Raw genomic sequence first — 20640 nt, forward strand, 5'->3', positions numbered from 1 at the left:
TCCCATTCATTAGCCTATAACTTTATTACTACTTATCACAATGAACTGATCTATATCTTGTTTTTTCCGCCACCAATTAGGCTTTCTTTGGGGGGTAAATTTTACTAAGAGCCACTTTACTGTAAATGCATTTTAAAAGGAAGAATAAGAAAAAAACGGAAACAAATCATTATTTCTCACTTTTCGGCAATTATAGTTTTAAAATAATACATGCCTCCATAATTAAAACCCACATATTGTATATGCCCATTTGTCCCGGTTATTACACCATTTAAATTATGTCCCTATCACAATGTATGGCGACAATATTTTATTTGGAAATAAAAGTGCATTTTTTCCGTTTTGCATTCATCACTATTTACAAGCTTATAATAAAAAAAAAAAAAAGAAATATTTCATCTTTACATAGATATTTAAAAAGTTTAGACCCTTAGGTAAATATTTGTGTTTTTTTTTTTTTTATTGTAATGTTTTTTTGTTTTTTTTAATTAAACATTTTATGTGGGTATTTTTGGGAGGGTGGGATTGAAATTGTATTTTTTTTGAAAATATATGTGTATTTTTATTTTTATTTAACATTTAGATGTAGTTTACTTTTTGGCCACAAGATGGCAGCCATGAGTTGTTTACAGTGACGTCACTCTAAGCGTACCAAGTACGCTTAGAGTGACATAGGAAGCAGAAAAAGCGTAGCTTCCGAGAGAAGCTGTCGCTTTTTCTGCGGGGGAGAGGAATCAGTGATCGGGCACCGTTGCCCGATTCACTGATTCACTGGCTAACAAACTGCCGGCCGGGAGCGCGCGTGCACGCGCGCGATCGGCCGCGTGGACGCGCAGGAGCGCACATGGCTTCCTGGACGTGAGTTTCACGTCCAGGAATGTCAAATAGTTAAATACCAAAGTAAAAATACAAGATAAAAAAAAAAATTCAGCATACATTTTCAGCTTTACAAAAATTTAACTTCAAAATTTCAGTAGGTATGTGTTGCTTACAAATACATTTAAGGGTACTGTACCTAAGGCGACCCTTGGGTCAAAAATCACATACTTACCCAAGAAGAGGGAAAGCCTCAGGATCCTGCAGAGGCTTCCCACACCGTCCCGAGGTCCACCGTTGGCGAGTGCGAACCCCCCCCCCCCCAAGGCATCCAACAAGATCTTGTCAGATTTCAAGCTTGCGACCGTGCTCCTCTTCAAGCAGGAGCATGGCCATACTGAGTTTGCATTTCCCTCTTTTTAGGTAGGCATTTTATTTTTGACACAAGGTAAACTATTTTTGACACTTTAAGCTATTAGAGAACACTTTACAGGGTTAAAAAAGTGGTTCACGGGGGCGTGGCCAGCAGCCGAGGAAGATGGCTGCAATCTAACTCCGCTCTGCACCCTCCGGTCGCATTAGCCAAGACCCTTCTCGTCTCAGCGCACTAAACCTCACCAGGCGAGGCTCACCGAAACCCTGATACACCCCTAAGCCTATATGGGTGGTCGCCGCGGACGAACCTCCAGCCGAACACACGCCACACTCCCTTCTTCTTCCCACCGCGGTGGATCTAAAATGGCGCCTGGAGAAAAACAGCGCGAGGCCTCACCAGCTCCGGCCTCCGACGACAGCAGCGCTTCTTCTCTCCAACCGATGGCTAAAGGAAAACGCAGGCAGACATCCTCCAACAAAGGTATGGCCGACCCAGACTCCCGAGACCAGGCCTTACTGAGCAAAATAGAGCAGCTCCTCCATCGCAAGCTGGACGAGGCCTCTACTAAAATTACCACTCAGCTCAAAAAAGAGATCCGCGAGCTGGGCTCCCGGATAACAGATCTAGAGCAACGCATGGACTCCGTGGATGTAGCGTTGGAGGCACATGATAAGGACTCTGAGACAATGCAACTAAAATTAGAGGACTTTGAGAATAGGGCACGCCGAGGCAACCTCAGGATTAGAGGCATCCCAGAGTCGGTTACCGACCTTACCTCCACTATAACGGCCTTGTTCCAGGAACTAGACCCAGCAATCCCCATTGACAGGCTTGAATTTGATCGCATCCACAGAGCTCTTACCCCAGTTAAAGCTGAGGGTCCTCCCCGGGACATTATCGTGAAACTGACCTTTTATAATACAAAAGAAGCTCTCCTGCGCGCAGCAAGAGACAAACCAGACCTCACCTTTCAAAATAATCAATACCAGATTTTCACCGATTTGGCTCTAGCTACTGTGCAACGCCGTCGAGCCATGAAACCTTTCCTTCAAATTCTGAAGGCGCGCGACACAAAATACAAGTGGGGTTTCCCTTTCAAGCTGTTGTTTACTTATAACTCAAGGCAAATAGCCATTGCTACCCCGGAGGAAGCCCAAAAGAAATTTGAGTCACTGAAATTGACTCTACCGGCAGGCTCCCCAGCAAGTTCTCCTGCTCATAGCCAGCACTCCACAAAATCGGCGCCAATATGGGAAACTGTAAAGCCACGCTGCACAACATCCAGACGGCGTAGAAGCTCCCTTTCTCCTTCTAGGATGTCCGATCTCGGGTGAAAACTGAAACTGTCCCTTTCCTTTTTACTTGATATGGACCCATGTTTCTGGTTCCTATTTTAGATCCTCAGCTTAACTGTTGCTTTCCTTTTGTTAATCGTTTTTCTCTAGTTTACAACGCAGCTGAGGTCTAACAGACCATGGTCTGAGTCCACAGCGGACTCCTTACATCTAAAGCGAGACTTCATTTTTCAGGGAGCTGGTTGATCTGAGTATGATAATATTACCCTGACTCTCGGTTTCAGTCTCACTAACCCCTCTTGTTCCCACAGGTTGATAGAGATAAATCAAGTAATATTGGACTTTTCCATATTGGTTTTTATTATGCATCGTTTAGTAATGATTACTGGTTATGCTGCCGCTTTAAATGTTTATGTAATACGGAAAGTTAGGTCCGACAGGAGGCGGAAGTTCAGCTAAGACTCCCAAAGGGGAAATTTTCTCACTACGAGTGTTAAAAATTGTGACGAGAAAATCTAGCTACTTTAAAAGTTTATAGTTGGTAAGCCATGCGACCGGAGGGGGCCGCTTGACCCCCGGCCTTAGTGATGGCCTGGCACCTGACTTTGTCAGCTGCGCTTTCGGCAGTTTGTGTTCCACGAACACAGGCTCGACCGAGACATGATTCAACATTGTCTCCCCCTGTTTGGTCTCCGCTCAGGGGGACACAATCTTTACTTCCTCTGTCACTTTTCTGGTCTTTACTTTCCACACTTTTCTTCCTTCTTCCTACTTCTTTTACTCTCCTTTTTCTTAAACTGATCTACCGTAAGAAACTTTGGTTTTACCCTCCAGTACCCATCTTTAGGCACTATACTATTAATCGCCGTCATGGCTCAGTCAACTAATACAGAAAATCTAACGATGATTTCTCATAATGTTCAAGGCTTTAACTCCCCGCAAAAAAGAGCTAAAGCCTTCAAGTATTATAAATCTTGCAAGGCAGACGTGATCTGTCTTCAGGAGACGAGGTTCTCGGTCTCCTCCCATCCCTCCTACCTCAGCTTCCACTACCCTTTGGTATTCAACTCTTGTGCCAGGGAAAAAGTTAGAGGGGTCACGATAGCATTTCGCAGGGGTTTGCCCTTTAATTGCACACGGCAAATAGCCGACCCAACTGGGAGATATGTATTGTTGGTAGGAACACTGCATGATGTTGAGATGACCATAGTTTCCTACTATGCCCCAAATACTTTTCAAGAGAGGTTCCTTTCCCATCTCTTACAAGTTATAGGTCACCACTGTGTAGGAATGTTGATACTATGTGGGGATACTAATTCGGTCTTGAATGAGCTCCTTGATAGATCTAAACCGAACAAACGTCACACTTCTACTCAACAACCAGGGTCCCCTAACTCCTCTACACTTAATGCCCTATTCCGCTCAGAAAATCTCTTTGACGTATGGAGAGAATTAAATCCCACAACACGCGACTATACTTTCTTTTCTAATCCACATAATAGTTTCTGCCGAATTGATCACTTTTTCCTCCAACAACATTACTTACCTAACGCGCACAAGGCAAAGATTTTAGCAGTAACTTGGTCTGACCACAACCCAATCTCGATACATCTATCGTCCCTAGTGCCAAAGAGAACCAGTTATCAGTGGCGTATGAATGACTCCCTCCTCTCAGACAAAGATATATTAGAGAAACTCCATACTTATATTCAAGAATATATAGATGATAACCAAGACTCTGTTGCATCTCCCATTTCTCTGTGGGAAGCTCTGAAAGTGACGATCAGAGGACGGGATAATAGGATTAGCCTCACATAAAAAACGACAGCGCCAAAAGGACATTTTAGAACTGACTAATAAATTAGAAGCGACTGAATCTGATTGGAAAGCCAACCCGACCCCTGCATTAAAATTAGAAAGAGACCAAACTAGAGCCCAATTAGACCTGAAACTAACTGATGCAGCCGAAAAACAACTACGCTGGCAGCGGCATAGATATTATCGTTGGGCTAATAAATCGCACACTTTACTCGCTAACAAGCTTAAAAATAAAATATATAAACCCCCATCACGGTCAGTCCGCTTACCTAATGGGCAAATTACCTCAGACCCCTCCAAAATAGTGACAGGCTTCCATGACTTTCTGAAAAGACTATATGGTCCTCAAAAAGACCCCAACACAAGCGAAATCGATATGTTCTTGGATGGGATCTCTCTCCCGCGTATCTCTCTAGACTTGGCAGAAACATTAGGAAGAGATATCTCCTTGGAGGAGGTACAGCTAGCAATAAAGTCCATCAAATCCTCTAAGTCGCCAGGCCCTGATGGCTTCTCGGGACTGTTTTATAAAAAATTCTCGGCGGCTCTAAGTCCTCTATTGGTCTCACTCTTTAACGCATATAAAAGAGGCCTTATTCCAAATACATACTCCCTCCAAGCAGATATCTCAATGATACCTAAAACAGACACAGAGGAGTTAGAGATCCACCAATTTAGACCAATATCCCTCCTCAATATTGACAACAAACTTCTTGGGAAAATACTGGTTGCTAGGATGAATATGTTCTTAGGGGATATTATTCATAGTGACCAGGTTGGCTTTGTACCGGGACGACAAGCCACAGACGCCGCACTTAGAGCAGTTGAAGTAATCAAATTGCTACGAAATAGGAAAATACCAGGCCTGTGTCTGTCCTTAGATATATACAAGGCGTTTGACACAGTGTCCTGGAATTACCTATTTCAGGTACTGGAGAGATGGGGGCTGGGAGACTCTTTTATAACTTGGATAAAGGTCCTATATTCAGAGCCTAAGGCGAAAGTACAGTATGCAGGGTATTCCTCCCCAATCTTTAACATAACAAGGGGTACCCGTCAAGGGTGCCCATTGTCACCCATATTATTTATCTTGGCGATAGAACCGCTGGCATTAGCCATACTGGAGAACCATTGGAGGGCATTCAGGGGGTGGAGATGGCAGGGGTTAAACATAAACTAAATTTATTCGCCGACGACCTCCTCCTGTTTGTCACGGAACCAGCCTCCTCCATCCCAGAATTGCTCTCAGTACTGTCCAAATTTTCTCAAATCTCAGGCCTAAAAGTAAATCCTCAGAAGTCACAACTTCTTAATATTACACTGGGACCTGACACTTGTCAACACATTAAAAATAAGTTCCCATTTTCATGGTCTAATATCTCCATGGAATATTTAGGTATAAACCTGACAGCTGACTATAAAACACTATTCCAATACAATTACTATCCCCTTGCTAAACAGATCTCACAACACCTGGTGCGGTGGTCCTCCTACAACCTTTCCTGGTTGGCCCGGATAAACGCCATTAAAATGACGCTACTTCCTAAGATTTTATATTACTTTCGAATGTTACCAGTCCGTGTTCCCCCCCCCCCCCACTTTCTACGCATGTTGCAGTCGAAGTTGTTTAAATTTATATGGAATAACTCACGCCCCAGGATCCCCAAATCCACTGTGTATATTCACAAAACCAAAGGCGGCCTAGGAGTCCCCAACCTAAATAATTATTATCAGGCAGCTCAGCTAACTCACTTAATTGATCTATATAAAGGTCCCAAAATGCCAGCCTGGATTCTGTTTGAAATCCCGGCTGCATCCCCACAATCAATCCAAACCCCCCTATGGTTACCTAAACAGTCGAGGCCCAAATCCTTAGGAATAGTGTTTCAGCACTACCTGTCTATCTGGGATTCCATTCGCTACTCAAAAGGCCTGATGTCTTCTTCCCGGCCCCTGATGTCATTTATAAACAACCCTTTGTTCATTCTTGGTAGTGAGGACCCATATAACTTTAAATGGTGGAGAGAACGCGGACTGGAACAGGTCAAATCATTACTGGGATGTTCTGGGATACTCTCATGGGAAAATTTGCAAGAGAAATACCAGATCCCCCCGCTGAGAAGTTCCGCTACATGCAACTTAGACATTGGCTTTCCTCCCTTTTCCTATTTCAGACTCAATTCCCTGTTCTATTAACCAGGTTTGAAAATTTCTGTATGCACAATCCCTTTGCGAAAGGAATCCTTTCAGATCTTTATACAACTTTAACAGACCCTTCACCATCCTTTCGCCATGGTTATGTAAACAAATGGGAATCAGATTTGAAGGGAGGAAAATCAAAGCAGGAATGGGAGGAGACCTGGAACGTAATCCCCAAGTTATCGCTTAATTTAGCTATAATTGAATCATCTTATAAAGTTCTTCTAAGGTGGTACTGGGTACCGGCAAGATTGGCCCACTTACCTGGAGCAAGTGGAGGCCTATGCTTTCGGGGATGTGGAAATAAAGGTGATATGGTCCATGTTTTCTGGTCCTGCACCATGCTCCCAAGACTATGGTCAAGGGTCTTCAGAATGCTTCAAACTCTGTTCAATAAAACTATTCCAAGGGACCCTTGGATAGTCTTACTACATGGTAAAATAAGACTCCCTCCATAAACCACAAAGGGTATTAGCTCACTTTGTATTTGCAGCCGTGACTCAGACAATAGCACGAGCTTGGAAAACCCAGTTTGTGTCATTTGAAGAGGTTAAGCAAAGAGTGACCACATTTATGATGCAAGAACACCTAGCAGCAGTACTAGATGACAAGGTGGACAAATATCAAAAGACATGGGATCCTTGGAAAAGATATATGGGTCTAAACCAAGATGCTATACCATACTGTATGGGTTGACACTTGGTAGATTCAGTCTTTCTGTCTTCTCTTCTCTCTCTCTCCTTCCTTCCTCTTCCCGACTCTACTTCCTTCTTCTTGTTCTCATTTGTTGGCTCCTAGGAGCCCGGGATTTGGGTGTTTAATAATAGTCTACAGTAGGCATATTCTTCTGAATCCAGGATCACTAAGTATCTTAATTTCTTATATATAGAATGAGAGGCCTTCGGCAAGACTCATGTGTTCCTACACTCATTATACAACCTTGTTGTGCATGCCTACACTGTTGAAGATTTTGTTCGATTGTACAACCTTATTTGTATACTCGGGTATATTATTGTCATTCACCTCAATTTAAAGTGAACATCCGGACTAAAAATCGACTCAGCAGCACTGAAAAGGCCTGGTGTTTCTTGAACAGTATCACAGCATCAGAACTTTGTTTCTCTTATCCAAGCCTCATTTTTAGCTGCACAGAAGAAAACTGCCCGGGCTTTTTTCCCCTGATGCTGTGCAAAGCATGATGGGATTTCTGAAGTTGTTGCTCTCATTTTGGTGCAAATTTTTTTTTTTACATTTTGAATTTGACATATGAAGCCTAGTGTGTGCAGCTGGGAGGGGTTATCAGGACACAGGACAGTTGGAACTGTGTCTCCTGCTCCTTGTCACTTCCTTTCAACCAAAAAGATGGCTGCCCCCATGACAAAGATGGCAGCCCCATGAATCACAAACATTTGCCTATTCTTTTAAAACAGGGTGGGTAAAAAATTATATTACCTATCTATTCTATTTAACATAACTAATGTAACTTAATGACAGTATGTTTGTTTAGGCTAAAGTTCCCCTTTAAAAACAATACAAATTTTGAAACAGAAAAAAAAGTGGTTCACTGCTCAAGCCTAGCTAGCCTTCAACTCCTACCACAGAGGCTGGTGTGGAGTAGAGAGTCCTAAAAAGCATATTTCCGCCCCCCCCCCCCCCCTCCCAACTGATACCAGTTCCATAGCACTCCAATACTTCCGCTTTTCCTGCTTGAAAAAGGAATTATTGGAGAGATGGAACGCATCAGCTTTAGGCAGCAAAAAGGGTGAGTTTACCCCCTCTTGCTGCGACTGCAAGTTTTTTTTCAGAATGCAGATTCCAAACTGGGGGGGAAGCCAATTACCTTATCTGCATGTTTTTGGGATATAGGAGGAAACCAGAGTGCCCAGAATAAACCCACACAGACACAATCTCCGTGCAGATAGTGCCCTGGCTGGGATTTCAATCAGGGACCCAGTGTTGCAAGGGAAGCGTGCTATCCATTACACCACAGTGCTGCCCCCTAGTAAGACTGTGCAGTCTTCATTTGTAAAAATTGTCAAAAACTGAAATCCCACTGCAGACAGCACTGATGTATGTAAACAAAGTACTGTATATACATGCTGGTCTTAGGAAATATGTCTTGCAAAGAAGAACCAAAATCTTAATTTATTTGGCCTGACTGTCAATAGACATAGCACAGTCAATAGTGAAATACAGCCCCAACATGTACATTAGCAAGTATTTCCCACTCCTGAACCGTAATAAGTGTAGCATGCCCTCGCCAAATCTGTCATTCAACAGTCCTCACCCATATTTGCCTTCATTCAATAAAAACTAATAGGACTGATAGTTGACAGGTCCATAGCAGGGACTTCCAGTCACTGATCAGACTGGGTGGGGCCGTGTAAATGAGAAATGTGTGAAGCCTCTTCCTCTGCAGGACGCAGCAAGAAAGCATAGGAGCATAGCATTTAGATAAGGCAAACAGAACTGCTTTCTTTATATGCATGCTTTTTAGAGGCGGACAGTGAGAGGCAATGCATGCAAACACCATGTAGCACTTCCTGTTGAAGTCGACCCAATTCTAAGCTGCATACAATATACCTGGCATTTGCATGCAATTTGGAATTATGTGCATCTCACTAGCCATTTGTAAAGCGGCCTATACACTCAGCCGATTTTCTGGCCGACCGACCGATCCAGATCGATCACAAATCGGTTGGCCAATCGACCGATCGATGGCCGATTTTGATCGATTTCGATGGATTTCCATCGAACTGGCAGGGTGGAAAATTTAGGTCGATCTGATGAGATTGCTTATCATTTTGCATTGGCCTTAACGGAAATCTGATGGCAAAAAAATGCCATCAGATCGAATTTCAATAGATTTCAAACTGAAATCTATTGGAATTCTATCCTGGTAAAAAATGTTCTAAAAACACATCAGATAGATCATCAGATGCATTTCTTATCTATCTGCTGCCAACCTGATGAGTGTATGGGCACCTTAACTGAAGGTAAGATAAGGTTTATTCAAAAGGCTTGAGCCTGAGGTGGGCAGGAGTGGGGCAAGGTCACTTCACCCATAACACTGCCAACGATGCCAATGCAGAGCAGCAGGGTGCAAGTGACGCACTTTAGAATGGAGCATCTGGCAACAAGCAGGAATGGTTTATTCTCTTGGGGGTAAAAAAAAATAACTAAATCATACATTTAAATATATTCATATTATATGCAACCAGCATTTTTTTGAACACAGGCCGCATTGCGTACATTTTTACGCATTCCCGCTAGTGCAGGAACATTAACACATACATTTTTACGCGTTAGTGGTTCAATGCGTAAAAATTTACGCATTGAAACAGTAAGGCATAAAAATGTATGTGTTAATGTTCCTGCACTAGCGGGAATGCGTAAAAATGTACGCAATGCGGCCCGCCGACCTCCGAGGTCGGCAAGCTGCCAGCGGGGGACATGGAGCAGCAGTGAGTGACTATGAGGGCGCAGGATGGCTGCATGGGGCTGGTAGAAGCCCCAGGTAAGTTAAACAAATTTTTTTATTTTGCTTGGACCTTCCCTTTAAAAGCAGACTCTAAAGTATTACTTACTATGAACACAGTCCTCTACTTCAGGACTTGTCACAGAATCCTTTCCACCGAAGTCAGAACTACATTCTGAACGAAGGTCTTCTATCTTGTTGGGTATATCCTCTGAAGTAGCGCTGATTCCTGGGAAAACAACAGGCAAATTGATTTGTTGAGATTTGTAAAACCCTGAACTTGGAGGGACACAACAGAAAGCCAGGCTCAAGCTGCTTTATACCTGACACTACGCTGAGTCCAGGGGTGCTGGGCCGAGAGCTGACTTCCCTAACCTCGGTGTCATCAGAAGTACTTCCCAAACCAGAGCAGCTCTCCAGCTCCTGAAGACGTTCCTCCTGTTTCAGGTCTGGAGCTTCTAAGGTAAAATAACCTCAGTCATGAAACGGTATAAAAGATGTGTATTACCAGCTACAAATCAACAAATCAAAACACAAGAATAGACTATCCAACATCGCAACTCACCAGAATCGCTGGGAAGCACTTCCACACTCCAGGCTTCACTGGTGGTTTCTGATATCGTGGACCCTGTGCAGGGGTCAAGCAATAAAGAACCAGAGCCTGGGAGGCAAAGCAGACTACCAAGCATATTCTCTGCAGCAGCACCTAAAGCATGGCAGGAAAACAGCAGCAATTAAAGGATAGCCCCACAGAATATCAGAAGAGTATTTAACAGTCACCCACAGACTGATTTGAAAATGATAATCATTTTTGTTTCATTTGCATTGAAATTTCACATAATTAGAAAGGAAAATGACAGTTGTGTTGCTTTGACCAGAAGAGTTGACAGCACAATATCAGACTATTTACTGGATACACCATAAAATAATTCTGTACAGAGGAAACCGGAAACAGATTCCTGATAAGTGGTAACCAAAAAAGCACCTGTAGGCCTGTCTGCCCTAACCACCTCCTCATCTCCCGTCAAACCTCTCCAGTCACCACAGAGGTGGAGCTGAAGGGGGCATGTTAATGGAAAGAGATCCTACAAGGCCTGTACTTACAGTAAGACAGAAAGCCTAATGCAGAAAACTTTTTGTGCACGCAACTCCTTTTAAAAGTAAACTAAGAAATTCCTCACTGCTCTACAAAATTTGCATGATAACCTTTATAGGGGGAAAAATTATCCTTTACAATTTATGGAAGGCCTAAAATTAACCTTAAGTTTTATTTGGTTTCACTTTTGCACAAGGCACTGAAAGAGTGAAGCCTCAGTGTTTACTGTATGAAGAGCTGCCTAGGCAGAGCTCTCCTGCAGTCTATTCACAGTTGCTGATTAGGACTAATTAGACAGGCAGAACTGCCTAAACAAAAAAAAAACAGAAAACAGTGAATTTATTCATAAAACTATGTGGCATAAAGACTTTTCCTGGCGTGCTCTGCAAGAGTTTGGGCCCGCTTTAAAAGATTTTCTTTGGTTCTGTTTAGTTTGTCTGTCACAAACAAAAAAAAAAAGTGCGTCCACTAAGGCTCATGCCTTTTTTATTAACATTTCACACAGCTGAATGCAGCAACATGGAAAACGGACATGATAGCTGAACAGGAATGTCTAGCCAGCCGCTGCACGCAATGAGTGGCACTTTGGCACAAAAAGCACCAGTTTGCATGCCAAGCTGACACTACTACCGTGAATCAAGCCTGTACCTAAGCTTCAGAAAGGCGTGGTATTTTATGCACTGGTTATTGTACCGAGCCCGTAGTCCCTACTGCTTTAATGTGCTGCTCCATAAGACTGCTGCAAATCAATGTCTGGTGACACTTCTGACACAAGGGATTGGCAGAAATCACTTCCACTATCATCCATTTCAACAGAATAAATGACAGCAAAGATTATACATTTAATTATTTTTGGTTCTATAGAGCTACTTTAAAGCCTATGCCCAGATACAAATTAATGAACACCATCTGCTTGGGGAAGGCCCAAATGGTACCCTTTTCTGTCAAATGAGGCTCACACATGCAGATGCAGTTCAGCTAAAGCAGGGGTGTCAAACGCACATACAAAGTGGGCCGAAATTGAACACTGGGACAAAGTCGCAGTCCAACCTCGATGTCTAGTGGCCACCTGCTTCCCTTATAAATTTCCCTGGTTGCTAGTGTCTCCCACCTCCACTATACAGTTCCCTGGTGTCTAGTGGTCCCCTTCCGTCCCTATAGTCTTCCCTGGTGTCTAGTTGCCCCTCCCTCCACTATACAATTCTCCAGTGTCCAGTGGTTCCCCTCCCACCCTTAAATAGTTCCCTGGTGCCTAGTGGTTCTCACACACCTAAATAGTTTCTTGGTGTCTAGTGTCCCCCCTCCAACCCCTAAACAGTTCCGCCCTGGTGTGACCTCCCATCCCTATGCAGTTCCCTGGTGTCTAGTGCCCCCTTAACTATACAGTTCCCTGGTGTCTAGTGGTCAACTTCCTTATACTCTTACCTGGTGTCTGGTGGCCCCTCCCTTCCCTATACAGTTCTCTGTTGTCTAATGGTTCCTCTCCCACCCCTAAATAGTTTCTTGGTGCCTATTGCCCTCCCCCCCCCCCTCACCCCCAAATCAGTCCCCCCCCCCCCCCTTTCCCATACAGTTCCCTGGTGTGTAGTGCTTTCCCCCTCCCCCTCGGCTTCCCATGTGTCTAGAGTGGGCCAAACATGACGCAAAGTGCGGAAACCACTTGCGGACCAAATTTGATTGCTCTGAAGGCCACTTTAAAAAGGTATCAACAAGTTTGGTCTGTGGGCAGGGAGGTCAATTGCCTTTCACTTTTCATACTGCTGTCCACACCACAAGGGTGGGAGAGGCACAGAAAGCGCTCCCAGAGAAGACCAAAGCTTGCAACTGTGTAAGTCTGTGGCAGGTCCCGTCTACCAGGTGGCATGAGACGACTACTAGTACTGGATGCTTGCAGCAAACAGGAGCAGCTGACAGGCGTTGTACTGCTGTCAGCCAACAAAGTGAAAGAGGCTTCATTCAAGGAAAAGACTCTGCGTGCAACTAGGGAAACACTTATGCCTTAAAAACGGATACCCAGCATACAACAACACATATTCAATAGATCCACTTCTGCAAAGTTATAATTACCCGCCGGGTCTTCCTCTTGTGAATTAGCACTGCGCCTTCATGGCTGCCAACTTCAGGCATGGAGCCCCGCCCCCAGTGAAAACCGCCATGGCGTTTTCTCTCTACATGAGATAGAGAAAACCCAATGGCGGTTTTCAGCAGGGGTGGGGCTACGCACCAGAGGCTGGTGAACACTGAGCCCTGGGACTGATTCACAAAAGGAAGACCCGGCAGGTAATTGTGACTTCACAGGAGCAGAGGATAAGCTGAATATGCGTTGTACGCTGGATATCTGCTTTAAGCAGGTCCTCAATTCTGGCATAGTTTCCTTGTGCAAGAGGGAGGGGAAGAGCTGGACAAATCACTTGAGAAATTGTCCCTACTTGAATAGTGAAAGCTACATGCATAGGCTGAAAACAGCCCAAGACTGGCTGAAGTGGATTACCAATCATTATCACATTCATTACTGTAATACAAAATAAATCATGTTTCTTAAATGAAAGAACCACTAGAGTGAGCCAGCTAGACATGGAAGTGAGGGAAAGGAAAGCAGAAACAAATCAAGTTGGTAGACCTCTCAGGAAAGCTGACACAGTTCCGCCTTCAATGCTTCCTCTAAGAAATAGGTTACTCTGTACACAGTGCCAGTAACCTCACATAGTCCTGGCTGAGGACACAGCTGTGACGTCACTCTGCAATCACGCTGTCTGGGTTACATGCCAAGGGCTTAATGCTTTCCTATTTATACAATGCCAAATGCAATTTAAGCTATAAGGCATCTGCAGATTAACCTCTGGACTGTTTTCATTTGTTATATTGATTGTCAAACACTCATATTAAAAACTTAGTTAGTAAAACCTACTGTATTTGCTTTCCAGATAAAACATACACAAAAGCTGACTGTAAAACATTCTATTCTAGTTATTTCAGTTTCAATAGGCTAGACCACAGGTGTCAAACACAAGGCCTGCGGGCCATTTTATGTGGCCCTCAAGAGCTTCAAATGAACATCATTGAAAGCAATAAAAGAGCAACATTGTCACTTTGAGCCTGGGTGCAGAAACTTCCCGTTGTGTGTTGCTGTGACCTGCAGCTACGCAGCCACATACAAAACAAACTACCATAAACTTCTGTCACTTCTCTCATTGCAAGTATTACACTTTTCACCTGCTTGTGATACAGAAGCTCTTTGTGAGATTGGACCAGATAGGATAGCCTTTGCTCCTCAGACATCAATGAGCCTTGAGCAACGATTACCTGGTCACTGGTTGTTCTTCCTTAAATCACTTTTGGTAGGCACTAACTACTGCGTACATAGAACACGCTGCAAGACTACCGTTTTGGAAATATTCCAACTTGCTCATCTAGGCATAGAGGTCGGAGATCCTCAGATACTTCTACTTTATTTTCTTGAATCCTGGATTATTTTCCCAGGTTCCAACACATCAATTTCAAGATCTAACTTCAAAATTGCTGCCTACAATAGCTGATCCCTCAACAGATACCATCGTACTGAGATAATAATTTGTAAGTAGATTCACATCCCTTGTCAATGGTTAAAATGTTGCGGCTGGTCAGTGAAACTATGACCACTTATCTGTTCTGCCTCTTCCAATTTAGAATCAATTCTTCAATACAAGCTTTAATACTGAGTGTTTTATAGCAGAGTTAAATGTATGGCTAGGACCTGCTTTATATGGAATTATAGTATTGTACACTCAGTTCCCTTGTGTGAAGCCTCTATCCTTGGAATGGAGAGAAGGCAGAGACTACCTATTATAAAAGGATGACTATGCAGACCAGATTCTTGACATCTGCTGGTGTTCTGAAAGAGGACTGAAATGTGTAATGCAATAGCTCCCAACTGTCCCTTTTCAAGAGAGAACCAGTCCCTCTCATCCTTATCTGTCCCTCTTTTTTTCCTGAGGAGAGATGTACAGATCTGTATAACTAATATGTATTTCTCTAGTACTAAAAACGTGTTTTCGTGATGCTAAACTTTATTTCTGTCCTCGAAATTAATATATTCCTCATTTTCAAATGTATTCTGACTGACTAGGTGTAGCAGGTGCATCTCCTTATGGTGTCCCTCTTTCTCATCTCAAAAAGGTGGGAGGTAATGTGTAATGCCATATTATGCAAGCTAATAAAAATGTGTTGATTGAAAATAATTCTTACGTAAACCTCACGGTACATCCCCCCCCCACAGGGGGTACTTACCGTGGGAGGTGGATCCTAAAGTGGCTTCACCCAGCCTCCTCAGTAGATGCAATCCAGCGCTAGGACCCCCGAAAGCCCCCTTGTCAGCATTTATCGCCAATGCGCACTAGTGGCTTTCTGCTCGGACTCCGGTGGAAATAACTAAACCCGATTGGGCTTGCTCCACTGCGCAGACGCAAGCCATCTTCAACTGCGCAGTAGAGCGGATCAATTGGTCTCTGCTATTTTTACTGGAGCCCACGCAGCAAGCCGCGAATTATGAAGTTATTTACAGTTCTTCCGGGGTCCCAGCTCTGGAACGAGAATATGGATGAGGACAGGGGAAGCCTCATTAAGATCCAGAGGCTCTTCCCCCTCTCAAGGAAAGTATCAGTTTTTCTTTGATTCTACAATTGGATTTTACAATCATATCCGAAGAGAGAAAAAATGCCTGAATAGACCTGTTTATAAGAACAATAGATAATTGCCTTCTGACTACTACCTCACCGGAGAACAATATTGACCTGTTAGTGGGCACCTTTAATTCTTTTACCTGCAATCTCCTGCAGCCGATCTTCATCAATGTTTGGGTCGAAGTCGCTGCCCAGAACATCTGTGCTCCATGTTTCACTGACAGTTTCGGAGATATCCCTGTCATCAGTTAAACCCATCATATCGCGAATTTCAAACTTGCGCAGCTTATCATCAAGATTGTCTTGTGTGGTGGCTACATACAGGAAGTGAGAAGTGTGTCAAAGTCCACTCCTGCCAGCTTTGAACTATGAGAGACATCACAGCAGACCATCTACAATACCTTGTTCATGCTCCAGAAGCTGCAGTGCTTCCACCCCATTGCTGCCTGATGGTCTGGCCCCCAGCTCAGATACAGACTCGCCAGTCTCTTCCAGATCCAGAGAGGATACAGAGTTGGATCTATTGGAGGGACCTGTTGAACACGGATTTTCCTCTTCTGCTTTAGTGCCATTTTCAACCAAATCACAAAACATTTAAAATTTTCTCTTTCAGCGGAGCAGAAACACTGAAAATAATCTGTCTAGCAGTCCTAACATTTCCCTTATGGCATTATGGGGCTGATTCACAAAGCTTTTCTGTTGAATTCGAAGTGAGGGTGAGGTGAGTAAACAGTTTGGAAAAAAAAACAGAGAAGAGAGCCCAATAGTGCAATATGTCACTAGGCTAGGAAAAATGAATGAAAAAAAATATACATATACTCACAAAGGTAGGTTGCAGCAAGGAGCAACCAACCACATGAAGCAGATGGAGAACTATGACCAGTCTCCACTCGAGTATCATAGGTGTACCTGGAGAAAAATTGGTTGCACTCTTGGAAAAGGTATTTGGTACTGAAAATGGTAAAATATGAAAAAAAAAAAAACAGGATGAAATAGAAAAAATAGAGGTGTCTTTAATGACACACGTAAGATTAAGTGAGGTTGAGATTAATTGCACAGGCAACACATTTTGTGGGTACAAGCCAATGTCCTCGGGCCAATTAAAGTGCCATTGCTGTATTGCCAAAGAACTTTAAGCACCTTGGCAATACAGCAGTGGCACTTTTATTGCCCTGAGGACATAGGCTTGTACCCACAAAATGCGTTGCCTGTGCAAATAAGATCAACTTCACTTTATCTTATTTGTGTCATTGGAGGGGTAAGCCACCAATTTTTTTATTTTATTTTATCCTGTTTTAACTAAATTTTATTCATCCTGGGTGCCTGTTCACCCTTGTTTTTGTTGAATTATCTCACCTTACTTATTAACTCACAGTTGCTCTTTTCTTAAATGACATAACTCATGGTTTATCTTTCCATATATAACTTTACTCATGATATATCTCTCCTTATTTGAATTAACTCATGACGTACCTCTCCTTGTTGATCTCATGCATTAGCTCTCCTTACAGTTATGGTAAAAAATAAGTAAGCTTTGTGAATCAACCCCAATGACTGCTAACATGAATGATGGATGTCACACTACATGAAACATGGAACTGCTCTGACATGATATTGTAAAATCAACTGACCCCCATTCTTAAACGTATATCAAGACACAACATATGACTATAACACAAGCCGCTATGTAATTTAAGTTCCACTCTCCTTGCGGCAGAAGTCTCCTGTTTTTAACTATATTTTTGAAAACTTTATTTGAACTTTACTACCTTGGCTTTTATGTTTGTGGATATAGATTTTATGATTATATACTTGGTGGGCGCAGGTGTTTTTATTTCAGGGGTGTGTGAAAAGACTTGTAATGCTTTCTGTGCCATGCAGCTAATACACATTCAAGAAGAAGGGTGTTACCGAGGCATTACTGAGAAATCTGTTATTTAGAGAGGGTACCAGTTTTATTAAAAAAAAATTCTGCGCAAGCGCAGTTACACTTCATGGTGAAGTAACTGCTTGAGCAAAGGATACATGTGAGTATCGGGTGATGAGGGGGGGGGGGAGGGGGGGGGGGGGGGGGGAGTCCTTGTGATGGGTGGCAGATGCAAAAGGAGTGAAGTAGGGGCCAGAGGGGAAGGGATTTGAAAATTCCAAAAGACAAACTGTAGATTATATATTTGTCAATTTTAAGGGTAATCTTAAGTGAGAGAAATATAGAGGCTGACATATTAACTTAATTTTAAGCAATACCAGTTGCCTGGCAGTCCTGCTGATCCTCTGCCTCTAATATGTTTAGCCATACAGCCTGAACAAGCAGATCAGATGTTTCAGAAACATTTGACAAGATTACCTACATTCTTGTTTCAGGTGTGTGATTGAGACACTATTGCAGCAAAAGAGATCAGCAGGATGCCAGGAAAGTAGTGTTGTTTAAAAAGAAAATAAATATGGCAGCCCCCATATCCCTCCCACTTTAGGTTCCTTTTAAAAAGCTCTCTAAAGTGTTTAGAGTACAATGGTGGAAGGAAAAAAAATGACCAGATTGAATAGCATTAGTCTTATACCCAGACATTCACCTTCTGAAATGCCTTCCAGGTTGTCACTGCACAGAGAGAAGCGCAGGGTTTTATCTGGCTTGCCATGAAGCTTAGTATCATCCGCAGGGACATCGGCTTGTCCGCCATCCACAAGCTGCATGTTCAGAACCTGCACAAACATAAAGATTAGCGTTCATATCAGTATCTTAAGAGATTTCTTCCTCTAGAAACAGCATTAGATGGATGAATGGATGGATGGATGACAAAGAAAAATACACTTTTCATTCATTGAATCAAATGAGCATTAAAAACCTAAGAATTGCGTTTTCTCAAGAGATCTTTTGTACCAAACTAAATTTGTATTTAGATCAGTAAGTGGATTTATGAATAAGTAAACAGCTTAATTAATATAGTGGGAAATGCATTTTCAAGCCACTGTAGATTGCCAGCCATAACTAGAAGCAGATCACCCAATATTTTATGACAAGTGAAAGCAGAATTTCAGGATAAAGTCATTTTCTAAATGTCTTGTGTGTGGTAAATGAGGTTATTGTGTGCTGCCAGGCTTACACCTGCATCAGACAGAAAAAGAGAACGATTAGTCATGCACCAGTACTGTCTGCCCAGTCTCTAATTTCCACCTGTTAATATCTGCTAAGACAAGAAAGGCACTGATGCATAGACAAATGAGATATGAGATGTTCAGCTACTAGAAATGACAATGCTTAGGAGATCTCATGAGGAAGCATGTGATTAGTTTGATCAGCTGATAGATTTGTAAGGTTCCTATTTGTTGTGATAACTTCCTGGTTTAATGCCTGATCATGACCAGCAAATCAGAGCTTTACAAATCTAGCATTAGATTAAACTGATCACAAGCTTCTCCACGAGTTCTCCTAAGCATTGCATTCCCTATTAGCTACTTCTATGCAGTTTAAAAGCCCATGCACAGTTGCACCTAAGGTCCCCTGAAATGATTGTTTGTGAGCATTTCCTGCAATCTTTTTCTGCACAAACACAATGTTTGCCTGCCGGGAGATGGAAGGATATATGGGTGGGAGCTGCTTGCGTTTGCAGCAGGGAATAATAGCAACTGTTGGTTTTCCATCATGCTCAATTGCGGGTGACTTATCTGTTGATCCTGGAAACTCCTGAAGAGATTTTGAAAAGCAATCTAAAATGATCCCAACTCTAGCAGAGCCCTCACCCACCTCCATAGCAACATAATCATAGCTCCCAACCGTCTCTCTTTTGGAGGGACAATCCTTCTTTGGGGACATTGACCCTCTGTCCGTCTTTCTCCATCATTTGTCCCCCTTTCAGGACTCTTGTACAGATCTATGTAAATGTGTGTATTTTCAACTGAAAAAAATGTCTTTAAAATACTCTAAATGTTATTTATATCCTTTAAATTAATTTATTTTTATTTTCAAATGTTAATATGAAGGAAAATGAACCAGGATAGAAAGAACCAGTTCGGTTTGAAATATAAAACATAATTTTTCTTATGAAATCTTTATGGTATGCGTGACTAGGGGTGTGTCAGGGGCATGGTTAGGGGTGTGGTCTAAGTGTCCCTCTTTCTGATCTCAAAATGTTGGGCGGTATGAACATAATGTGTCGCTAACCTAAAGGGCATCAACGTATCTGTATATCGTTCAGCCTCCAAGCTGTTTCCCTAGGGAAATCCCTCTACCTTTTCGGCGGCAACAGCAGAGGGGTGCTTACAGATTACAATTGGATATTATACAAGAACTAAGATGAATGGCAGCTTCCAAGTTACAGAAGGAGAACAGAGGGAGAGTTAACTATGTGAGGAGTTGGGGGAGAGTCTTCTAACTGAATGTGATGCCAGACTGTAATTCCTTATACTTAAACAGTACTGTAATCTATACTTCACATTCAAGAGTGCATGAGAAGAGTGGATGAGAGGTCATGATCCATAGTTCTAGCTGCTGTTGCCTCAACCCCTCCCTCTTTCCCAGTCTTGCCATCTCCACAACTAAAGTAGAGCAATATCTACAGTCTTACAGGCAGAGATTTTGAGGTAGCCTATGATGCACAGCTTCTACAGTCATTGCCACAGAAAAAAGTGGTCATAACAGCTATATAATGAAGGCGGGAGGGGGGCACACTAGCTACAACTAAAGATTAAACCCAAGGATCTGCCAATATTAAAGCACAACTGAGGTTCACAAAAGAAATGCACATCCATAATAAAGCTATATTAGCAAATTGTTAATTATCTCCACCACACCAGCTGATCACTAAATGCAGCTAGCCAGAAAGAACCCAAGTGAGCACTATACTCGCCACATTCTGCTTGAGACTCTTTCCACCACTCAGCATGACTTGGACTCCCCATAAGCTCAA

The 20640-nt window shown here is 42.8% G+C and overlaps 1 protein-coding gene across 8 annotated transcripts in view; it reads right to left on the minus strand.

Moving 5' to 3' along the window:
• Positions 1–20640, minus strand: part of GAPVD1 (GTPase activating protein and VPS9 domains 1) — a 131501-nt gene that overhangs the window by 31968 nt on the left and 78893 nt on the right. For 3 of the 8 annotated variants that reach the window (XM_068248189.1, XM_068248186.1, XM_068248183.1), the window contains 6 exons: positions 18307–18436; positions 16138–16296; positions 15877–16050; positions 10548–10688; positions 10306–10440; positions 10092–10211 (listed from right to left, as the gene is read on the minus strand). In XM_068248189.1, the coding sequence (XP_068104290.1) occupies positions 10092–10211; positions 10306–10440; positions 10548–10688; positions 15877–16050; positions 16138–16296; positions 18307–18436 (859 nt within the window). The remainder of the gene's footprint in view (positions 1–10091; positions 10212–10305; positions 10441–10547; positions 10689–15876; positions 16051–16137; positions 16297–18306; positions 18437–20640) is intronic. The other 5 variants (XM_068248188.1, XM_068248185.1, XM_068248182.1 and 2 more) reach the window with 4 other exon arrangements.

The sequence above is a fragment of the Hyperolius riggenbachi genome, chromosome 8, assembly GCF_040937935.1.
Source record: "Hyperolius riggenbachi isolate aHypRig1 chromosome 8, aHypRig1.pri, whole genome shotgun sequence".
In the NCBI taxonomy this organism is placed as follows: Eukaryota; Metazoa; Chordata; class Amphibia; order Anura; family Hyperoliidae; genus Hyperolius; species Hyperolius riggenbachi.